General features: G+C 42.7%; 1 protein-coding gene across 5 annotated transcripts in view; it reads left to right on the top strand.

Annotated features, from left to right (window-relative positions):
• Positions 1–506: 506 nt before the first annotated feature.
• Positions 507–19098, top strand: part of ZNF131 (zinc finger protein 131) — a 28366-nt gene continuing 9774 nt past the window's right edge. The window contains exons 1-4 of one of the 5 annotated variants that reach the window (XM_011228069.3): positions 508–750; positions 1666–1804; positions 2887–2988; positions 8629–8773. In XM_011228069.3, the coding sequence (XP_011226371.1) occupies positions 1681–1804; positions 2887–2988; positions 8629–8773 (371 nt within the window). In that variant the 5' untranslated portion in view covers positions 508–750; positions 1666–1680. Of the gene's footprint in view, positions 751–1078; positions 1189–1208; positions 1449–1665; positions 1805–2886; positions 2989–8628; positions 8774–19098 lie in introns of those variants that run through there. The other 4 variants (XM_002921705.4, XM_011228071.3, XM_011228070.3 and 1 more) reach the window with 4 other exon arrangements.

The following is a 19098-nucleotide window of genomic DNA, read 5'->3' as shown; positions in this document are numbered from 1 at the left end:
TTACCTTGCTCTTCACATCTCATAACACTCAGAACTCTGCACCCAGGCAATTAAGCGTACAAAATATCTATCTACTGTATCAAACTAAGATAAGGCTGAAACACATACCCTTTGTTCACCACTTGATTTCCCAATGTATTAAACAGTGCCTAGCACTGCGTTGGCTCTCCATAAATGGCTGTTGAAATAATGATTACACTCACTCCTGCATATAGCCAGCTATTTGAGTCTTCCCCTAATTCCCCACTCTATTTTCTTGAGAGAAAAAAGTAAATCTCGACCTATTATCCTCCAAAAGCATTTTTTAAAAAGATGAATGAGTGAATGACCCAGCCAAGTGAGGCTGATTGTAAGTCACTGGCCTCTTTAAGCGCGGGGGTTGAGAGTGGAGAGCTGTAGTAAAAGCATCAGGTGTAAATAATCGGGGTAGACCCAGGTCCCGAGCCCAGCGAACACGTGCTGCCCGCCGAGCGTGGAGAGGGCGGGCACCCGGGAGGCAGGTCCCAGGCGGCCGGAACGTGCTCGCGCCCGTGGCCGCCGCCCGCGCCGCGGCCGCCCGGGTCTCGGAGCGAGCGCACGTGCGCCGGCCAGACCCAGCGGAGGCAGCGTCCGGGCACTCGAGAGGAAATGGAGGGCGCGGCGCTGTTCACGGGTAGGGTACAGTGTGGGCTGAGTTTCGCCCCGAGAGGGGAGAGCGAGGAAGGAGAAGCACTGAGGGCCGGAGAGGAGAAAGGGAGGATCACGAGCTAGGTAAGGCTGGCCGACCTAAAGCTTGTTGAGGAAATGGGGCGGGGTTGGAGGAGTCGGGGAATAAAAGAGCACGGGGAAAGAGTTGCGAGCTTATTCCGAGGTCCGGGTCGGAAGCGCTCACACCTGGAGCACAGCGGTGGGGGTGGGGGTGGAAAGGCGGTGATTTAGATCCCCGCCCCGCGTACAGCCTGGCTCAGAGCCGGCCCAGCACCCTCCCCTTGGCCGGACTTCCTCCCCCGAGCGTTAACGGGCACGGCCTCGCCCAGCGTCAAACCCCTAGCTTGACTCCGTCCGTCACTAGTGGGGGCGGGTGGGGGTGTGGCCCGTTTCCTCAGTGGTCGACGCTTGGTCGGCGTCCGCGTCAGCCGAAGCCCAGCGCGCTGACGCAGCACGTCGACGTAAGTGACGCGCAGGCCCGGGCCGCTCCTCCTTCCCTGAGTGAGTGCCGGCCCGGTCGGGGCGGGGGAGAAGAGGGAGGGCGGGGGAGGGAGAGGCGACCCGGGAGTCGTTGTGGGCCGCGGGCCGGACCGGGTCCCGGGGCGGCTGGAGCCAGGGCCGGGCAGAAGGGCTTGGCGGGCCGTTAGGGGGCCGCCACGGCTGTCGGGTCCCTTCCTCTGCCGGACTTGCGCGCCCCGGCGCCCGGAGCCTCCGGCGCTCTGCCCACCCCGCTTCAGCTCGCGTCTCCCGACTCCAATTAGGTCAGGCTCGGAGTCCCGCGGCCGCGGCTCCGGCCCCCAACGCGCGGCGGCCACCCGGCTCGCCTTTCTTTCTTCCCTCGCCTTCCTCTCCTCCTGCCTCACCCTCCCCCCTTCTTTTCACGTAGCTGGGGTTTTGTTGTTTGTTGTTTTACGCTTTAGGGGTTTTGTGACCCAGCCCGAGCTCATGGGTGTATATTATCATGCTCCTCTTTTGTAGAGCAACCCGACGGCCATGGAGGCCGAAGAGACGATGGAATGCCTTCAGGAGTTCCCGGAACATCATAAAATGATCCTGGACCGATTGAATGAACAGCGAGAGCAGGATCGGTTTACTGACATCACCCTGATTGTCGACGGTGGGTAGGGTGGTGGGCTGAGCAGCGAATTTGTGCCTTCCGTTCTTATCTCCCCTTCCCCCCCCCCCCGCCTTTTATACCCACTCTCTATGGCCTGTGCCTATTGAGTGTGCGCTGGGACCTGGGGGGGGACTTGTCAGTGTCCACTCACGTAGACCATGTTGCAGAAGGCTAGTTGGCTAGTCACGCTTTCAACATAATCATCGCATCTTAACTTCTTGCAGCCTTTTAAGTTTTCTCATTGCACACTTGAGTGCAAGATGATGGCGTTGGAGATAGGATATTTCTAAATGTTTGGTTAATAGCTTTCTATTCATAAGCTGTTTTGAGGAGCCTTTCACAGCAATCATTTGGGAAGTGTTGATTCTTTCTAGTTTCCCAGATGGTCTTGGAGGGAGAATGTGAGAGATTCCTTTACAACACTGGTACCCTCTTTGGGAAGCCTCCAAATCAAATGGGGTCTTCACTGGTATTAGGAGTTGTCATTGGGGTCTTCACCGGTATTAGGCGTTGTCATTATAATGGAGGCAGACGCAGCTTTGGGTATCTTTTCTATTTAGTGAAAATAGGCATCTCAAGGCAGGCTGTTCTTTTTTATAGATCTGTTGTATTGTAGGTCTGCTGCTTCCAAATACAAGGCATATTAACATGTTTTCCATAGCAGATACATCCAGCTTTATGCTTATTCTGTGGCTTTTTCTTCTCTCTTTCCAAATGAGATATGTAACATTTTGGGCTGTGTTTATATTTAGGAGTTTTAAATGAATAGGATATACCTTTGACTCTATAAGTGGTAAGAAGCTACGTACTTCTTTTAGTTTTGTAAACTGGCTTTTATTAAACTGACTTAATAAGGTCTTTGAGGTAAAGATCTGGCTTCGTGTCTCATTAAGATTGAAATTTATCAAGATAGCTGCTAAGAACATTCTGATTTTAGTTCCGTAACTTATATAGTCTTATGATTATGTTATGGAGAAAGGTCTACTTGATATAATTTTCCACTTTGTTTTTTGGTTTTACTTTTGATTTTTGAATATGTATGATACTTTTTTTTTCTTTTTTTTTTTTTCTTTTTAATCTAGGACACCATTTTAAGGCCCACAAGGCTGTTTTGGCTGCTTGCAGTAAGTTCTTCTACAAATTCTTTCAGGAGTTTACTCAGGAACCTTTGGTGGAGATAGAAGGTAAATGCTTGTTTTAAATACAATACGTAGCAAACATTATAAATGACGAAGAAGTGTTAGGTAATTTAGCAGGATACTGTGGGAAATAGGCATCAGTGGTTCCTATTAAGCGACTGGATAAATTGTTCTTTTGACACTTGAGAATTCTTACTTTCAGTAAAGTGCTTGGTAAAATGATCTGTCAGGAAAAACTTTTACATTAGATGGTAGATGTTGGTCTCTTAAAAGAGTCTTTTCCACCTCTAAAACCAGTGGTCACTCTTTTGAAAACATGTATTAAAAGTGAATTCCCATCTTTGTTCAGTGGGCTTAAGTTTCAAACTGGTGGGGATGCTGCAGGTTATGTTAGAAGGTTTACTAGCCGAGGTACGTGTGCACAAAATGAAGTGGGCTGTCATAATATGGAAAAGACTAGGTAAGATGAGCTGAAGTAGCATTCAGAAGTGCTAGTGGAGAGAGTCTGGGATAGAAGGAATCATTCAATAGATACTGCCTTAAAGTAGAAAGTGATTTTTGTACTCGCTTGACTTTTATAATAATAGCTTCCCAAGTGCCAGCTATAGTGCTATGCAGTTTATGTGCCTTTTCTGAGATTTACAGCAATCCTTTGAAATAAGTGGTATTACTTCCAATTTACACATCAGGGAACAGGCTGTAAATGGTTACTTGCTCAGTGTTGTCTAGCTAGCAAGGGATGCACTTTGCGCTCTTAATTACTATGCTTTTGTCTTATGCTGCTACATTATCTACGCCTCCCTGTCATCCAAAACTATAGGAAATAAATAAGCTTGCTTATATAAATACAGAATTTTAGATCTTTCAGCGTTGTTGAATTTTGGTTTTGTATCTTTTTCGCGGTGTATATGTTCTTTGTTATGAATCAGTTGCCTAGAAACGGTATTCCCTTGGGGAAATTTGGTGCCCTGGGGAGTGAAGAAAATGAAAAAGTTAAGCATGTTCCTTTTTTGGGTACATTCCAGTTTATGCATTCTGGCTGATATATGCATAGATAATCTTTTCATTATCTGTGATGGACAGAGCCACAGGCATAATGGAAATCCGTGAAGCTTACTAAAGTGAGAATTTAGCTGCCTATATGGTATTCCTTTCTATTACAAGGCAAGATTTCATCCGTTCATTTACCTGAGGTACTGTGTGACACCATGCAGGTTACTTTCAGTTGCATATTTGCCGCCTCATCTGAAGATCCCTCATTGCTTTATAGGCTTGTAATGCTTAATTGAAATAACATATGCAGAGTGCTGAGCATAGTGTTTGGTGCATTGTCAGAGCTTAATAAATGGGGCTATTTGTCAGATTGAATACCTGTTGTATGTGTTGCACTGTACTAGACCCAGGAAATGAAGAATTGATGAATAATACAGCCCTTGAATTTGCAAATTTAATCACAGATAAGCAACAGATATAGAAAGGAGTGCAAAAAGTGTTGCAGAGACTTTTATTGTGGAATGGTGTAGCTGGGGAGAGAGAATGAGTAGTTTAGTCTACCTAGGAGAGGAAAGATTTCAAAGAGTTGACTTGTGCTTTTTAAGCAGAATCTTAAAACAGTTAAAAAATAAGTGGCCCAGGGGCGCCTGGGTGGCACAGCGGTTAAGCGTCTGCCTTCAGCTCAGGGCGTGATCCCGGTGTTATGGGATCGAGCCCCATATCAGGCTCCTCCTCTGTGAGCCTGCTTCTTCCTCTCCCACTCCCCCGCTTGTGTTCCCTCTCTCGCTGGCTGTCTCTATCTCTGTTGAATAAATAAATAAAATCTTTAAAAAAAATAAGTGGCCCAAGCTAGAATGTGCATCGCTTTTGAAGCAACAAGTATACCTGGAGGAGTAGCATCTTCTCTTCTAGGGACTAGTCACCTTGAGATTGTTTCTTGTGCCTTTTAGTACCTCTGACCTACTATCTCCATTATAGTATACCACATATAAGCCTTCAGTATTTAATATAGACAAATGAGAAAACAGAATGTAAGAACGTTTCTGTTTTTGTTACTTGCCAGATTCAGGTTTAAACAATCAATTTGTTTCAGTGTTTTCTTAAACCATTAACTTTGGGATTACTGTACAACTTGTCTAGGTCACCTGGCTATAGAGAAAGCCCTATTCAAAAACCTAAGTTTTCTTTACTGTTGTCAGTTGTATAAGCTTGGACATATTGGCTTCCTCTTTTTTTTTTTTTTTTTTTTTTTTTTTTAATCTGTAAGATACATCAAGTAATTTTGTATTCTGTCGTGGGCACTTTAAATATTATGACACTCTGTGCTGTCAAAATCCTCTGGAGAATGCTTTTTGTTTTGTTTTGATTTTGGTTTGTTTTATTTCTAGCAAGCAGTCAACTGCTTTAGGTTCATACTGCCTTATATGACTATGGATGCAATTCCAGTTTAGCTTTCAAAACTTTTGTTGTGGTGTTCAGGTCCCTGGTGTGCCGACCTGGGTGGTGGTCTGCATCATAGGGCGGTACTCAAACCCTTTGCTGTGCTGCCTCATCTCAGTTCTACACATGTGTAGCTCGGTGGCTAGAGCAGGACTTCATTCACAGAGGTCCTTTCTCTAGTTCTCTCTTCTGACTTCGGCTCCTAGGCACAACTTTTCCTGATCACCTGGCTAGAAAATTACGATTTTAGCTTCCCTGTGCTGTCATTTGCTTCCCACAGTGGGATTCATTTCCTAGACCAAGCGGTGAGAGAGAAAAAATAAGATTTCTCTCCATGCTCTTCAGATCATAGTCTGTTTCCTAGTTCTCTGTCAGAAAAACTTTCTCTAAGAATTAGTGCCTGCTTGGTGGTCACCAGCCACAGGTATGCCAGCATCAGAGCTGGAACTTGCTTTGAAGCAGGGCTGAGCAGAATAAAAACCCGCCCCACTCATACTCTCCATTCCCTTTCCTGGTTCTCTAGCCAGAAAGTTTCTTCTGCAGCTTTTTTGTCTGTTCTGCTACGCAGGAATGGGATTTGTGTCTAAGCTGGGATATGTGGGAGGAAAAATAAAAACCCAGGAGACTCACTGCTGTTCTTTGAGTTTTGATTTCTCTCCCCAGCCTGCTTGCTTCTGTTTATCTTTCAGAATCCTTATATATTTGCTTTATGTGTTCTTCCCAGGAGTTGTGATTGTAAGCAGTGGACAAGATGGAGTGTGGAGTGGTAGAATGTGCTTTCTTCATCTTAGCTAGAATTGGAACCCCCATTTGTAAAATATGAATCATGACCTCAGTCTATATATCTAGAATGCTGCCCTTTTTTGCTTCTTCCTAAGTGAAAAAAGATTCAAGTTAAGATGTTCATATTAACAGTTTCTTTAGATACTCAGAAAAATCGTGTTCTCCTGTACCCTTCTATTATGAAAGGAGCAAGGGATTAATTAGAAAGTGGGTTGAGATTTGAAAGTTACCAGACTAGTCCTCACGAAGAATAGTGTTTTTGCAACTGTGCATCATCTGTCACCACGTCACTCACTTGGGCAGGTGTTATCAGTTTGGTTCATGTTAGCTAATTAGGTCAGTGATTTATTCCTAGGACTAGTGCTGGACTGGCGACTTAAGAGACACCCAAGATGCTTATTAAAAAAAAAAGTTTCCTATCCCAGTGTTGATTCTGGAGATCAGAGACCCAGGCTTTTATAAAGTCTACAGTGATTCTAATTAACCAAAATTGGGAACTAAGTCTACAGTTCCTTATTCAAATCCTTGGAGGCCAGATGTTTCTTGAAATCACAAATTTTCCAAAGATAATGCAGTCTGTGTATTACATTATACTCCCAGTGGGGTCTAGGGTGACATCCTGTAACCAAATAATATTTTGAAAGAATAGCATATTAATATTTACTCTAAGTGGGATAAAGACTATAAATAGCCTCATGTCTGTTCATGTCAAATTTTGCTGCCAAATTTATGGGAAAACTTCCAGTCTTAAGAGATTTGGGGGACTTTGGAATTACGAATAAGAGATTGTGGGCCTGCAGTGAATGAAGTCATAAGTATTCAAACTCTTCCAAGCTGAAATGTTTCCTGCCATCATCTCATGTAAAAATCTTTATCTTGGACTTAGGAGTTGGGCCATGTGGGGTTGATTCTAGTTTCATCATTTAAGTAACTTGCCAAAGTCACAATTATTAATTTCTCTGTGCCTCAGTTTTCCTGTCTATAAAATGGAGATTACAATAAAGTGCTCCATGGGATTGTTACGAGGATTGAGTTAATACTTGTGAGGTGTTTGGAGTTGTGCCTGATATTTGTAGTATTATACGTGTGTGTTTGATTAAAAATCAAAATCCCATTCCACTTCAAGAAAAATTTACACATGTTTTTAGAAAGGACTTTTGTTGCACTTTTAAATATTTGGTCAGAACTCAAAAAAATTTTTAGTTACTCTAATAAAGAATAACATGGTCAAAAGGTAACTGGGAGAAAAAAGATTTAGGAGACTCAAAAGTAATCTTCAAAGAGTCCAGTTATTTTTGGTTTGCTTATTCAGGTGTATAAAGTGCATGTAGGAAGAACATAAAAGCATTTTTGTATTGGCAGTTATGTATGTTGTGTGCAGTTTGGACTTGGACATTCTTAGTTAAAAATTCTATGTTAAAAGTAGTTTTCTTCTGGGGTGCCTTTCTGGCTCAGTCAGTGGAGCATGTGACTCTTGATACCAGGGTTATAGGTTCAAACCCCAAGTTGGGTGTAGAGATTACTTGAAAATCTTTTAAAAATAAAGTGGTTTTCTTTTTGTTTCAGTAGATTTTTGTAGCCTTGCATTAGCAGGTTGAAATAATAATATATAGCATTGAAGAGCACAAAGAAATAGAGTATTTTTTTGGGCCAAAATTTAAGCGTAAAACTTGTAAAGAAAAGTTGGAATTGTGGAAGCTAAATTTTGAAAGTGACTTTAGCCCTTATTCATTCCTACTTTGTGTGTCTGCATTTTAGGGAGCATTGTGTTAGATACTGTGAGGTGAGTGTACAGAGACAAAATTCCCTCAAGTAGCTTAGAGTCAAGAGATGGCCATGAGTTATAATTGCCAGAACAAGTACAGAGTTTGTGGGGGGGGCATTAAAGAAAGTTTCATTAAGTATGTGGCATTAGAATTGGGCCTTCAAGGGTGGTAGGATTTGTACAGAGATAAAGTGATTAAGCATTCAGGAAGGGAGGATAAATGTTAACGAAGACAAGGAAGCTTTAGAAGTGAAGGGTTTGAAGATCAGTATATAGTATGGGACTTATAGAGTTGAAATTTGGAAGAGAAAATAGTGAAGTACCTTGAAATAAAGGCAGAGTGGTATGGAACTTTATTTGCTCAGCTCTGGAAAGCCCTTGAAGATTTGGAGCTGAGTTGATGCAGAGATCCCTGACAGGAAAGTAGCATGTCTAACCTGTAATAGCGCATTCATATATTTGAATGGTAGGTTTTGCTGTCATAAGAGCCTTAGAAATCTTTGGGAAAGATCTTAAAGTAGTTTAGTAGTTACTGCTGGAACTTGGTATAGTCTTACTGTACCGTTAATGAGAATTCCACCAGGAAATAATTTTCCAAAATTCAGATACTAATCAGGTTTCAAACACTGAGCTTTTTTTTCTTTACTAATGTTAGAAGATTTGAATCAACGTGCGTACATGCTAATGCGCATCTTTTTTTGCAGGTGTTAGTAAAATGGCCTTTCGTCATTTAATTGAGTTCACGTATACGGCAAAATTAATGATACAAGGAGAAGAAGAAGCCAATGATGTATGGAAAGCAGCAGAGTTTCTACAAATGCTAGAAGCTATCAAAGCCCTTGAAGTCAGGTAATTACTTTCTTAGCAACACACAGATAGTATATTCAGTCGTGTACACCCTGTTAGCCAAGAATTTATTATATGTGTTATGCCATAAAGCACTGACATTTTAAAATTAAGAATATTTAAGGATCTGTAAAATTCTGGATATTGATTGCTCTTTCTCTCACACTTGATTTCTTTGTCCTTACGTAAAAACTGCTAAGGTTAACTAAAGTAGCATGTTTTGTATCTAGTAAAATAAGGAGGACTAGGCAGCTAGGAGTTGTCTAGGTCCCTATAAACTGTTTTGTTGGATTTGAGTTGTTAATTGCACCAAGCCTTACTCTAAAAAAGTTTTGGCTTACCAAAGTTAACCTAGTACTGTTTAAAAATAAGTGGGGAAATGGATGAAGATTAATAGACCAGATGGGGGCGATAATCAGTGAAGTTAAAATATGGTAGCCAGTATGCTGCTGTTTAAGTTTGTTTACTTGCTAGATGGGCTAAATCTAGCTCTGAACTCTGAAGCACCTAGTGCAAGAAAAAGGAAAGAAAAAATCTTAAGTTAGATTATTCATGGTTATGAGAACAAATCAGTTGCTTAGGAGCCATTCCTGGTATTAAGACAAAATTTCTCATAGAAAGTATTAAGAAAACATTCAGTGATGTAATGAATAAAGATTTCCAACACCTTACGTGATGAATAGTGGCACCGTAATATGGTGACAGAACAAGAACTCTGAAGTCTGGCTGCCTGGGTAATATCCTAGCTCTACCACTGTGTGGCCATGATGAAGTTACTCGATCTGTCAGTAGCTTGGCGTCCTCATCCGTCAAATGGGGATAATGGTGCTTTCTACATAGGATTATTTGTGAGGGTTAAATGAATTAATACATCTAAAGTGCTTAGCATGGTGTCTGGCATATAGTACTGTAAATGAATTGGTCTTATAATTTTATCTTCTGGCTCTCTTTCTTATCATAACCTTAGTAGAGGTCATTCGCATAACACTAAAGTGCATTTTGGTAAAATCAATTGCAAATGGGACAGAATGATTCAGTCCAACTCACTGGTGTGGTTCAGTCAAAAGATATAATTTAGAATAATTCTAAGAAATAATTGAACAGTAATCATCCATAAGTACCATTTCTCCTAATGAGCTTTTAATTAGTTTGATGATGGAATTCAAGATTAAACCAAGAGTGGTGTGTATGTATTCTCTAATGCCTAGTGCCTGGCACACAGTAGGTGTGTGATATACATTTGTGAATGGATGGCTGGGTGCATGCCGATTTCAACCAAATCAGTACTCTCCATTAGAGCTGAGACGTGGGTAATAAAATTGAGGCGTGTTGAGGATATATATCTGATGATGTCATACCTTTTCAAAATGGAACTAAAGGGAATACAAAATGGATGGGACAACATCAGATTTGTGGTTAAATCCTGGATGAAAACCTTTTGGAAAATGTCCTATCTGTGTGGTCCCCTTGCTGCTTATAGTAGTGAGTAGTGTCTCACTGTGGGGAAAGTCCTTGGCAGCAGAACAGTGGAACATATTCTGACAGTACCCTAGGTTGGATTTGGGAGGGTTAGGAATTGAGTTCATGTGTATAGTTATTGGAAGATGAAGGTAAGAACAACTGGGCACAGCTGTTTTCCCAGGCTTGTTTATTTAGAACCGTTTAGAAGATTTATTATTATAAGAGTGGGATCTTTACAGTAATTACAACCATAAGTGAGTGCTATTCAGTATAAATACGGTAACATGTTGAATTGTTTTCTTGAACCAGTTAGGCATGCAGTATACTCTGAAGCGTTCTTTATAGACAGCAGCATTATGTATTGGCTGTTTATAATAGTGAAGTTTAGGAATAAAAATTAACTTAGTTGTGGTTAAATTGACTGGTTCAGGCAACTCTGTATTGAGATTATTATATAACCTTTTGCAGATACAAAAGGTGAATTAGGTGCTCTTCTCACATTTGCAGCATGCAAGTATTTTTGGAATATAGTGTCAACTTTTTGAATGACAACTGAAGAAAGTATGAGGACCTTATTTTGCTTTGCTGGAGTTGCATTATTGTTTATTTGAAGCTGTGTAGGAGAGGGTTCTTGATATTTGTTAGGAAGCAGCAGTTGCCTTATAGATTTTTCCTCTCCAGCCTGTTGAGGTGTAATTTACATGTGTAAAACAATTCACCAGATTAATATTGAGTTTGAATTTTGGCATTTGTATACAGTGGTGTAATCACCACCATAATCAAGACATGGGAACATTTCCATCATTCTAAGTTTTCTCATGACTCTTTAGTCAACCCTAATGCCCCGCCTCAGTTATCCACTGATTTGATCTTTACCACTGTAGTTGTGTTTTATTTAGAATATCATATAAATGGACTCCTACAGTGTAGTTTTGTGTTTGACTTCTTTAACTTAGCGTTATGTTTTAGAGATTTGTCAGTGTTGTTGTGGGTATTAGTATTTCATTCTCTTTTATTCCAAGTAGTAGTCCATTGTCTGGCTGTGCCACCTGTTGATAATGTTTCCACCTATTACAAATAAAGTGGCCATTCATTTCTTAGTAAATACCTAGGAGTGGAATAGCTGGGTTGTATAGTTTAATTTTTTTTAAGAAACTGCTAAACTGTTTTCCAAATTGTTGTGCCGTTTTACATTCCAACCTGCAGCGTATGAGAATTCCTGTTGCTCCACAGCCTTGCTAATTCTTGGTATGATCAGGCCTTTTCGTTTTAGCTGTGCTAGGAGGTATGTAATGGTTTTAACTTGCAATTCCCTTACAACTAATGATGAGCATTATTTCATGTGCTTTTTTGCCCATGTGTTTATCTTCTTTGGCAAGGTGTCTGTTCAGATCTTTTGCCCATTTTTAAATTGGGTTATTGTCAAGAACTGTGAGGGGGCTGAGATTTTATCCTGTTTGCAAGCTGTAAGTTGGCCTGCCAGTTCTTTTGGATGCTGGCAGAAGACATGAGATTCCTCAGTCGGAGAGAAAGGACTTCATTTCTCTGACAGCATAAGGAGCAGCTTGAGCTCCATGCTCATATCAATTTTTCTTGCCCTCCTCGGTCCCCACCCAAATCCCACAGGGGTGACAACAGTGGCCTAGGTGTGTGCTGTACTCCCAGTGGTTTGCATGACATTTGAGGAACACCTGGCTTTAGGAAACCCAAGTTTTTTAATAATGAGCGGCAAGCAAACCAGCCCATAGGGGCCATTATCTTTATTATACTGGGCAATGAATGAACCTATCCTCCACTGGAGAAGACAAGCATTCTCTTCTAAGGCTATTTGCTATACAAACAACCTTGAAAAGATCCAGAACAAAAGGCTTTCAGTGTCTTTGTTTATAGGACCTACAGAAACATGAGGGATCCATGGAGAGTTATCTTACGACAGTATCCTTGTTTGTGTTATTTTAGCTTCTGGTAAATTTTTCCTTGAGTCTACTACTCTGTGACCATTCTGATAAATCTGATCAATAGGGACTGGGTCCTAATCCGTTCAGGTTTTTTTTTTCCCCCCCACACCGGATTTAATTAAGGCAACTATCAACAGAACTTGAAGCAGCAGGATGTGGCCATCCTGCAGTGCTGAGCTTAACCATCCATTCCCCTAAGGTCCTGGACTCAACCAACTGAATAAATCCCTAGAAAGCCAGGTAGCTTTTATGTTTACTCTCTGTGTTGATTTTTTTACTTAGCCCTAAGCATTAATCCAAGTATAGCAGGATCTTTTAGCACTTGCACAGTTTCTGCATTGGCCCACTGGGAGGAAGCCTAGGGCTAGTCTATCATCCATAATAACCCTAACCGGTGATTGGAGGCTAACATGAATGACTTCCAGGACCCAAGTGGTGTCATTGATCACATAGGCTTAAGTCAGGCACAAATTTTGTATCACCTTTTTAATTTGGATGATGCCCGTTTAGGGAAAACTACCCATGGAGCACACATAAATAACAAGTCAGTTATTCTTCTAGGAAACTCCCCCAAGTACCCAAAATTTGCCTTGTTTTGGAGAGATCAGTCACCTGGGAACTAAACTGATCTATTAGTGGTGTTTCCTTAAAAACTAGATGATCTCTTCTACCCACCCCTGAAATGCAAGTCATCATACTTTTGGGGAGGGAAGTTAGTACCTGGATCTTGTACAAGAAGTACAGTCCCAAGGGCATATAGGTGGGTTGGAAAGAGTGTTGTTCATCATTCAGGGGCACAAGCCTCAAATGTGGCTTCCCCCTTTCCCTGACTAAACCTAGTCCTTGTTTTTTGGAGGGGTTGTCTGAGGGCAGTCAGTTTGTCGTGCACACTTGAATGCCAGTTGAGTGGTAATTATCCACCTCATGAACTGACCTCGGCTTTGGGAACAGTAGTGGGGCAAATATGGAACATGTAGGAGCTTGGCCATCCCCTGCTGTTTCCAAAAGACTTCTTGGTATAGTTAAGGGAAATGATCATCAAATCATGGTCAGTCATTGGATAAGGGAGGACAGATCCAGCAGTTGATTTAAAGTTGCTTGTAACAGTTGGGGAGAGCTGCATCAGAGCATTTTCCTACCAAGGAAGGCTATAGTGGCGGTTCTAAAGGACAAAGACCATTAATCCCTTCCTCCCCCATACCTCCTGGAGTCTAAGATTTTCTCTTCTCAGGTGTCAGGGTTGTTGCTCTCCCTTCGCCTCTGTAGAATCATTGTGTCCCATTCTAGTAGCTACAACTTCACCTCTTTTCCAGTCATTCCCTCCTCTTACCCAGATCTTTCATCCAGAACAGTGAGGGACACAAAGGCATTTTCATAAAACTTAGAGACCCATTGTATCTCCCACTTTGACTTACAAGGGCCACTCTTTTTTTTGTATTTAAGATTTTATTTATTTATTTATTTTTTAAACTTTTTTTTTTTTTTAAGATTTTATTTATTTATTTATTCAACAGAGTTAGAGACAGCCAGCGAGAGAGGGAACACAAGCAGGGGGAGTGGGAAGAGGAAGAAGCAGGCTCATAGCGGAGGAGCCTGATGTGGGGCTCGACCATAACACCGGGATCACGCCCTGAGCCGAAGGCAGACGCTTAACTGCTGTGCCACCCAGGCGCCCCAAGATTTTATTTATTTGAGAGCGAGTGAGCATGAGCTGGGGGAAGTGCAGAGGGACAAGCGGACTCCACACTGGATCTCCGGACCCTGAGATCATGACCTAAGCCAAAACCAAGAGTCGGACACTCAATTGACTGAGCCACCAAGGCGCCCCACAAGGGCTGCTCTTAAGTGTACTTGGCAAGCAGTATATTCAACCAAGTGGTCATTATTTTTAGGATCTAAGATGATGTCAGTTCAACAAGGGAATCCAGATGACTGAACTGGAATTAAGTTTGAATCTGCTAAGCCCACTTTTGACTGGGCTGTCACCTGGAAGAGATACCAACCAGGCTGTGCCAGGGTTGCCATTGCAGGGGGAAAAAAAGGATTGTGTCTAAGAATAGTTAGGGCAGAATTCAAAATTTCCAATTAGGTTTTGTCTTGATCATTATCCAGGAAGCAGCTGAGAAGAGATGGTCCCTTTTTGGGGACAGCAGAATTCGATGACCAAACTACCTTACTTAGATTTTTGGACAAAGAGGAGATGAGGGAAGTAGAGTCAGAAATCTTCCTAAGTCAGTGTTCGAGGGGGCTTTTGCAATGCTCTACATTATCTATATGTGTGGATGGTAGGGAGCTTGCAGGGTTCTCATCAGTACCTTGCCTGTCAGCCAGTTATTGAGTAGCTTTAGGCACAAAATTATCAGATTGCAGATGATCCAGACACCTAAACATACAACGCAGATTAGTCTTAAGGGCCAGAACCAGCAGATCAGTCTGGAAGAGCAGCACTATAACCTTAAAAAGTGTCAGCAGTGGTGAGACAGTACTTATAGCCCTGGGATGGGGTCAGAGGTCCAGTGTAGTCAGTTTTCAGGAACAGTCAGAGACAGTGCTCTGCAAAATGTAGCCTCCTTCACCATGAGACAAATAGGCCAGCTTTTGGTGGGTGTCACAAGTCTGGCATCCAGTGGCAGCTTCTATATCAGAAGCATAGGATCTTTTATTCTCAGCCTGTAATGGTGGAAATGTCACCATGTTCAGAATAATACTGGATCTGGGGGGTCAGTGATGGAAGTGTAGGCAATGCAGGCTCGATCAGCTTCATTCTGCTTAGTATCATTAGAGATGCCCCTTACTATGGGCATCTGAATCAGTGATTCAGATAGTTTGATCAGCAGCTGCCTATTTGTTTGCACAGTTGTGGTCCTGAGGATAGATGTCTTTAATCAGCCAAGATTTCCAGCTCTTCCAGTCAGCTAGGTCATTGGCAGCAGCCCAGGAGTCAATATAATATGGTTCATTGTGGAGAATGTTGTCCAGGGCTGTGAAGAAAGCTTTTTTGAGTTCTGCCCTCTGAGCACAGCGACCACATCCACTTTTGGTTTTGCGTAGTTGGTGCTAAAGCTGAGCATTTGCCCCAGCCCAGGGAACACCATCAGTCTTGAGGTTAGTCAAACCATCAGTGAATTAAAGACCTCATTGATGTAGCGGCTTTCTTTGGGCAACAGAGTCGGGGGAGCTACCGTTTTTTTCATGTAAAGCCAAGAGGTTAACTGCTTTCTTGAGTGTCTTACTGCTTTTCTTTTCTTTTCTTTTCTTTTTTTTTTAAGATTTAAAAAAATTTTTTTTAACTTTTTTTTTTTTTTAAAGATTTTATTTATTTATTTGACAGAGCACAAGCAGGGGGGAACGGTAGGCAGAGGAGATTTATTTATTTATTTTAGAGTGAGTGAGTGAGCAAGTGAGTGGGGGGAGAGACAGAGGGAGAAGGAGAGAGAATCTTAAGCAGATTCCCTGCCACGTACGGAGCCCAACTTGGGGCTCCATCCCATGACCCTGAGATCATGATCTGTGCCAAAGTAAGAATCAGACGCTCAACCGACTGAGCCACCCACACGCTCCTTGAGTGTCTTATTTCTATTTGACAGGTGAGACTTGGCATGTTTTACCTTGCTAGTTGTGAAGTCTTAGTTGATGCACTCCCAAACGGCAGTCTCAGGCTAGAGAGCCTCAAAGCCTCAATGGATCAGGCATCAGTTTCAAGAGCCCAAAAACAAGCTAATCCTTTCTTTTCAAAGGAAGTGTACCTTGTAGTTGTGTCAGGGAATTGACAGGTACAAAACTGAAGGTATACCTTGTGGGTGGAGCCTGACTCCCTTTACCAGAAGCGGTAATCTGCAAAAGCATCAGTCTCAAAGACTTCTAGTTCAAAGGGGCCATTAATAGTTGTAGGGTCCCCAAAACAGAGAATGTGCCACAGCTTGATGGGCAACTTCCAGTGCAACCTTTTGGTTGGAGCACAACTTAAAAGTTCCTGATTTGCAGATAAGTTGATATAAAGAAGAAAGAATGCCCAAGTGAGGTACATGCTCTCTCCAGTATGCCCCAAAATTCAATAAGATGCTGATCCTCATTTTTAATAGGGAGAGGGAGGAGGTAAAGAGATAGTTTATCTTTTACTGCTGGAGGGATTGAGTGTTGTGAATCCACGTGCTTAGTTCCAAGAAATTTCACTTTATGAACAGGCCTCTGAATTTTGTTGAGGATTTATCATCAACACCTGCAGTAAGAGCTTTTTAGATAGACTTCTAGCTTGCCAGTCAACAGGACATCAATAGATTGTAAACTTTAGACATCATAAGATAGAGACACTTGTGCTAAACCCTGACCAGCTGCAGGCGTTTATTCCAGTAACTCTTCACTACCTGCGGCTCTTTCCATTTGGGACAGTCCATCTCTGGTGCTTATAGAATAGGGCAGTGTAAATACCATACCAGTTGCTGCTGTACATTCAGATGTCAAAGCAACAATAGTAGGTAGAATCAGCTCCACCCACAGGGTTAAGACACCCTCCCTTTCCTGCTATGAACCTTGCCCAAACCCCATTAGTTGAATGTAAGTACTGCCTTTCCCTGTGGTAGGATGGTGAGTTGGACACCTGAATCTAACAGAGCCATGAAAGTTTGAGTCTCATTCCTGAGTTTCCCTCCACATCTTTGGATGGGTATATGGTGTCTTCCCTATACCCTTGGGAACAGGGAGACCTTGGCTTCACCCCTAGTTATCTTCCTCCAAGCAGGTTAAGTTAAGGTATGGGGGAAGGAAGGTAGAAGAGGAAGAGATATGGAGGGAGAAAGTGATTGCATGCTAGTGAGCAAGGCATATTTACTTTTGGTTTCTTTTTTTTTCTTTTTTTCAAAGATTATATTTATTTGACAGAGAGAGAGATAGCCAGCGAGAGAGGGAACACAAGCAGGGGGAGTGGGAGAGGAAGAAGCAGGCTCCCAGCAGAGGAGCCTGATGCGGGGCTCGATCCCAAAATGCCGGGATCACGCCCTGAGCCGAAGGCAGACGCTTAACAACTGAGCCACCCAGGCGCCCCAACGACTGAGCCACCCAGGCGCCCCTATTTTTGGTTTCAAGCAGATGATAGCTGCGTGTGGCTTGACCAAACAAATCTCAGGTGTTTTCGGTCCATCAAAAGCCCTCTATCAGCCAGTAAGGTCATTATTACTGACACCATCTATTTCAGTTTTGGGGATCCCTTGATTCAACTGCCTTGTCCACATTGCTTTTCAATTGAGGCCATAAGATTTTTTTCCTGAGATTTATTTGTTGGAGAGGAGGATGATGAGCACACGAGCAAGGGGAGGGGCGTAGGGAGAGGGAGAAGATCTTGAGCAGAATCACTGCTGAGTGCAGAGCCCAACATGGGGCTCGATCTGAGGACCCTGAGGTCATGACCTGCGTGGAAATCAAGAGTTGGATGCTTAACCCACTATACCACCCAGGGACCCCAGGGCCCCCAGGGCCATAAGATATTTATGCCTTTTGGCTGACTCAGAGGACTTGCACACTGGTGGCTTTTTAAAAAATCCTGGACATTTGCTGCCCTGTTGTCATGATAACAGCTCTTGTGTTTTTACCTGGTTCAACATAAAGGATAGGAGGATTTTCAGGAGGCCTGACCACAAGAATTTATGTTGTTTTGGATTCTTTTCTTATTTCCCAGTGGCTCATCTTCATCAGCATTATAAACCCAAGTGGCAGGAAGACTTACTAGTCAGTGCGTCACTACAGGAGTTGGTCTCAAAGAAATCTCCCCAAGAGCACCATAGCACTCTCATGGCAGCCAGGACGTACTACAGAAAAAAAAAAAAACCCTGAGACCTTTTACAGTCCTCTCCACATGGATCTAAGGTGGACATGACAACACTGCAGGAGAGGCGAACCCTGTGATGGCCCGGGTGTTGCCATTCTTCTTGACGAGAGCATCATGTTGCCCCCCATCTTTCACGTGTACCAGCCAAAGTTCTAATTACTCATTTCTGTTAGTAGCAGTTGCAAATTTCCCTCCTGTCACCCTTAGTTTAGGTAACTTGTGTAGTGGAGCAAAACCTTCTGTCTCTACCCCTGCCCCCACCGTGAATCTTAGTTGTTTTGATGGGTTAGACTTAAGGCTGACCACCAGGTTGGCAGGGAAGTCCTCCCCCAACCCTGGGAGAGTTTGCAGCACCAGGGAACCATTGTAGCAGCTGTCCTTGAACTTACTGCCCAGTACTCATCCTGCAACTTCTCAGTTTTTCCTCATTATAGGTGTTTCAGTTTTCTGAGGCTGCCATAACAAAGTACTACAAACTGGGTCCAACAGAAGTTTATTGTCTCGCAGTTCTGGAAGCTAGAAATCCTAAATCACAGTGTTGGCTGGGCCATGCTCCCCCAAAGTCCTCTAGAGGAGGATCCTTCCTTGCCTCTTCTCGATTCTGCCAGCCTCAGGTGTCCTTGGCTTATGGCTGCATGACTCCAGTTTTTGCCTCCATCTTCATTCACTTTGCTGTCTTCTGTCTCTCTCTCTCTCTCTCGTGTGTGTGTGTGTGTGTGTCCAAATGTACCTCTCCTTATAAGGACAGAGTTGTATTAGAGTAGGGCCCACTCTAATGACCTCATCTTAACTTGATTACCTGTGTGAAGACTGATTTCCAAATAAGGTTACGTTTACAGGGATCAGGGATCAGGACTTCAGCATACCTTTGAGGGACACAGTTTAACTCATGGAGTAGGCAGTTACATGGAAGATGATGCATTGCCCAGTTGACCATAGAGTTTGGTCAACATTTTTACTGCCAGCTCCAATGGACTTCCTCACATCCCATTCATTATTTGGTTTGTGGGGTCTCATCCTTTGTCTTCCAGAAAACGTTGTCTTTTTTGGCATCTTGTCCTTGTTGCCAAAACCTGGCAAGAAGTGTG

The sequence above is a fragment of the Ailuropoda melanoleuca genome, chromosome 3 (assembly GCF_002007445.2).
Source record: "Ailuropoda melanoleuca isolate Jingjing chromosome 3, ASM200744v2, whole genome shotgun sequence".
NCBI classification, from domain to species: Eukaryota; Metazoa; Chordata; class Mammalia; order Carnivora; family Ursidae; genus Ailuropoda; species Ailuropoda melanoleuca.
This window is presented reverse-complemented; position numbering and strand designations above follow the sequence as displayed.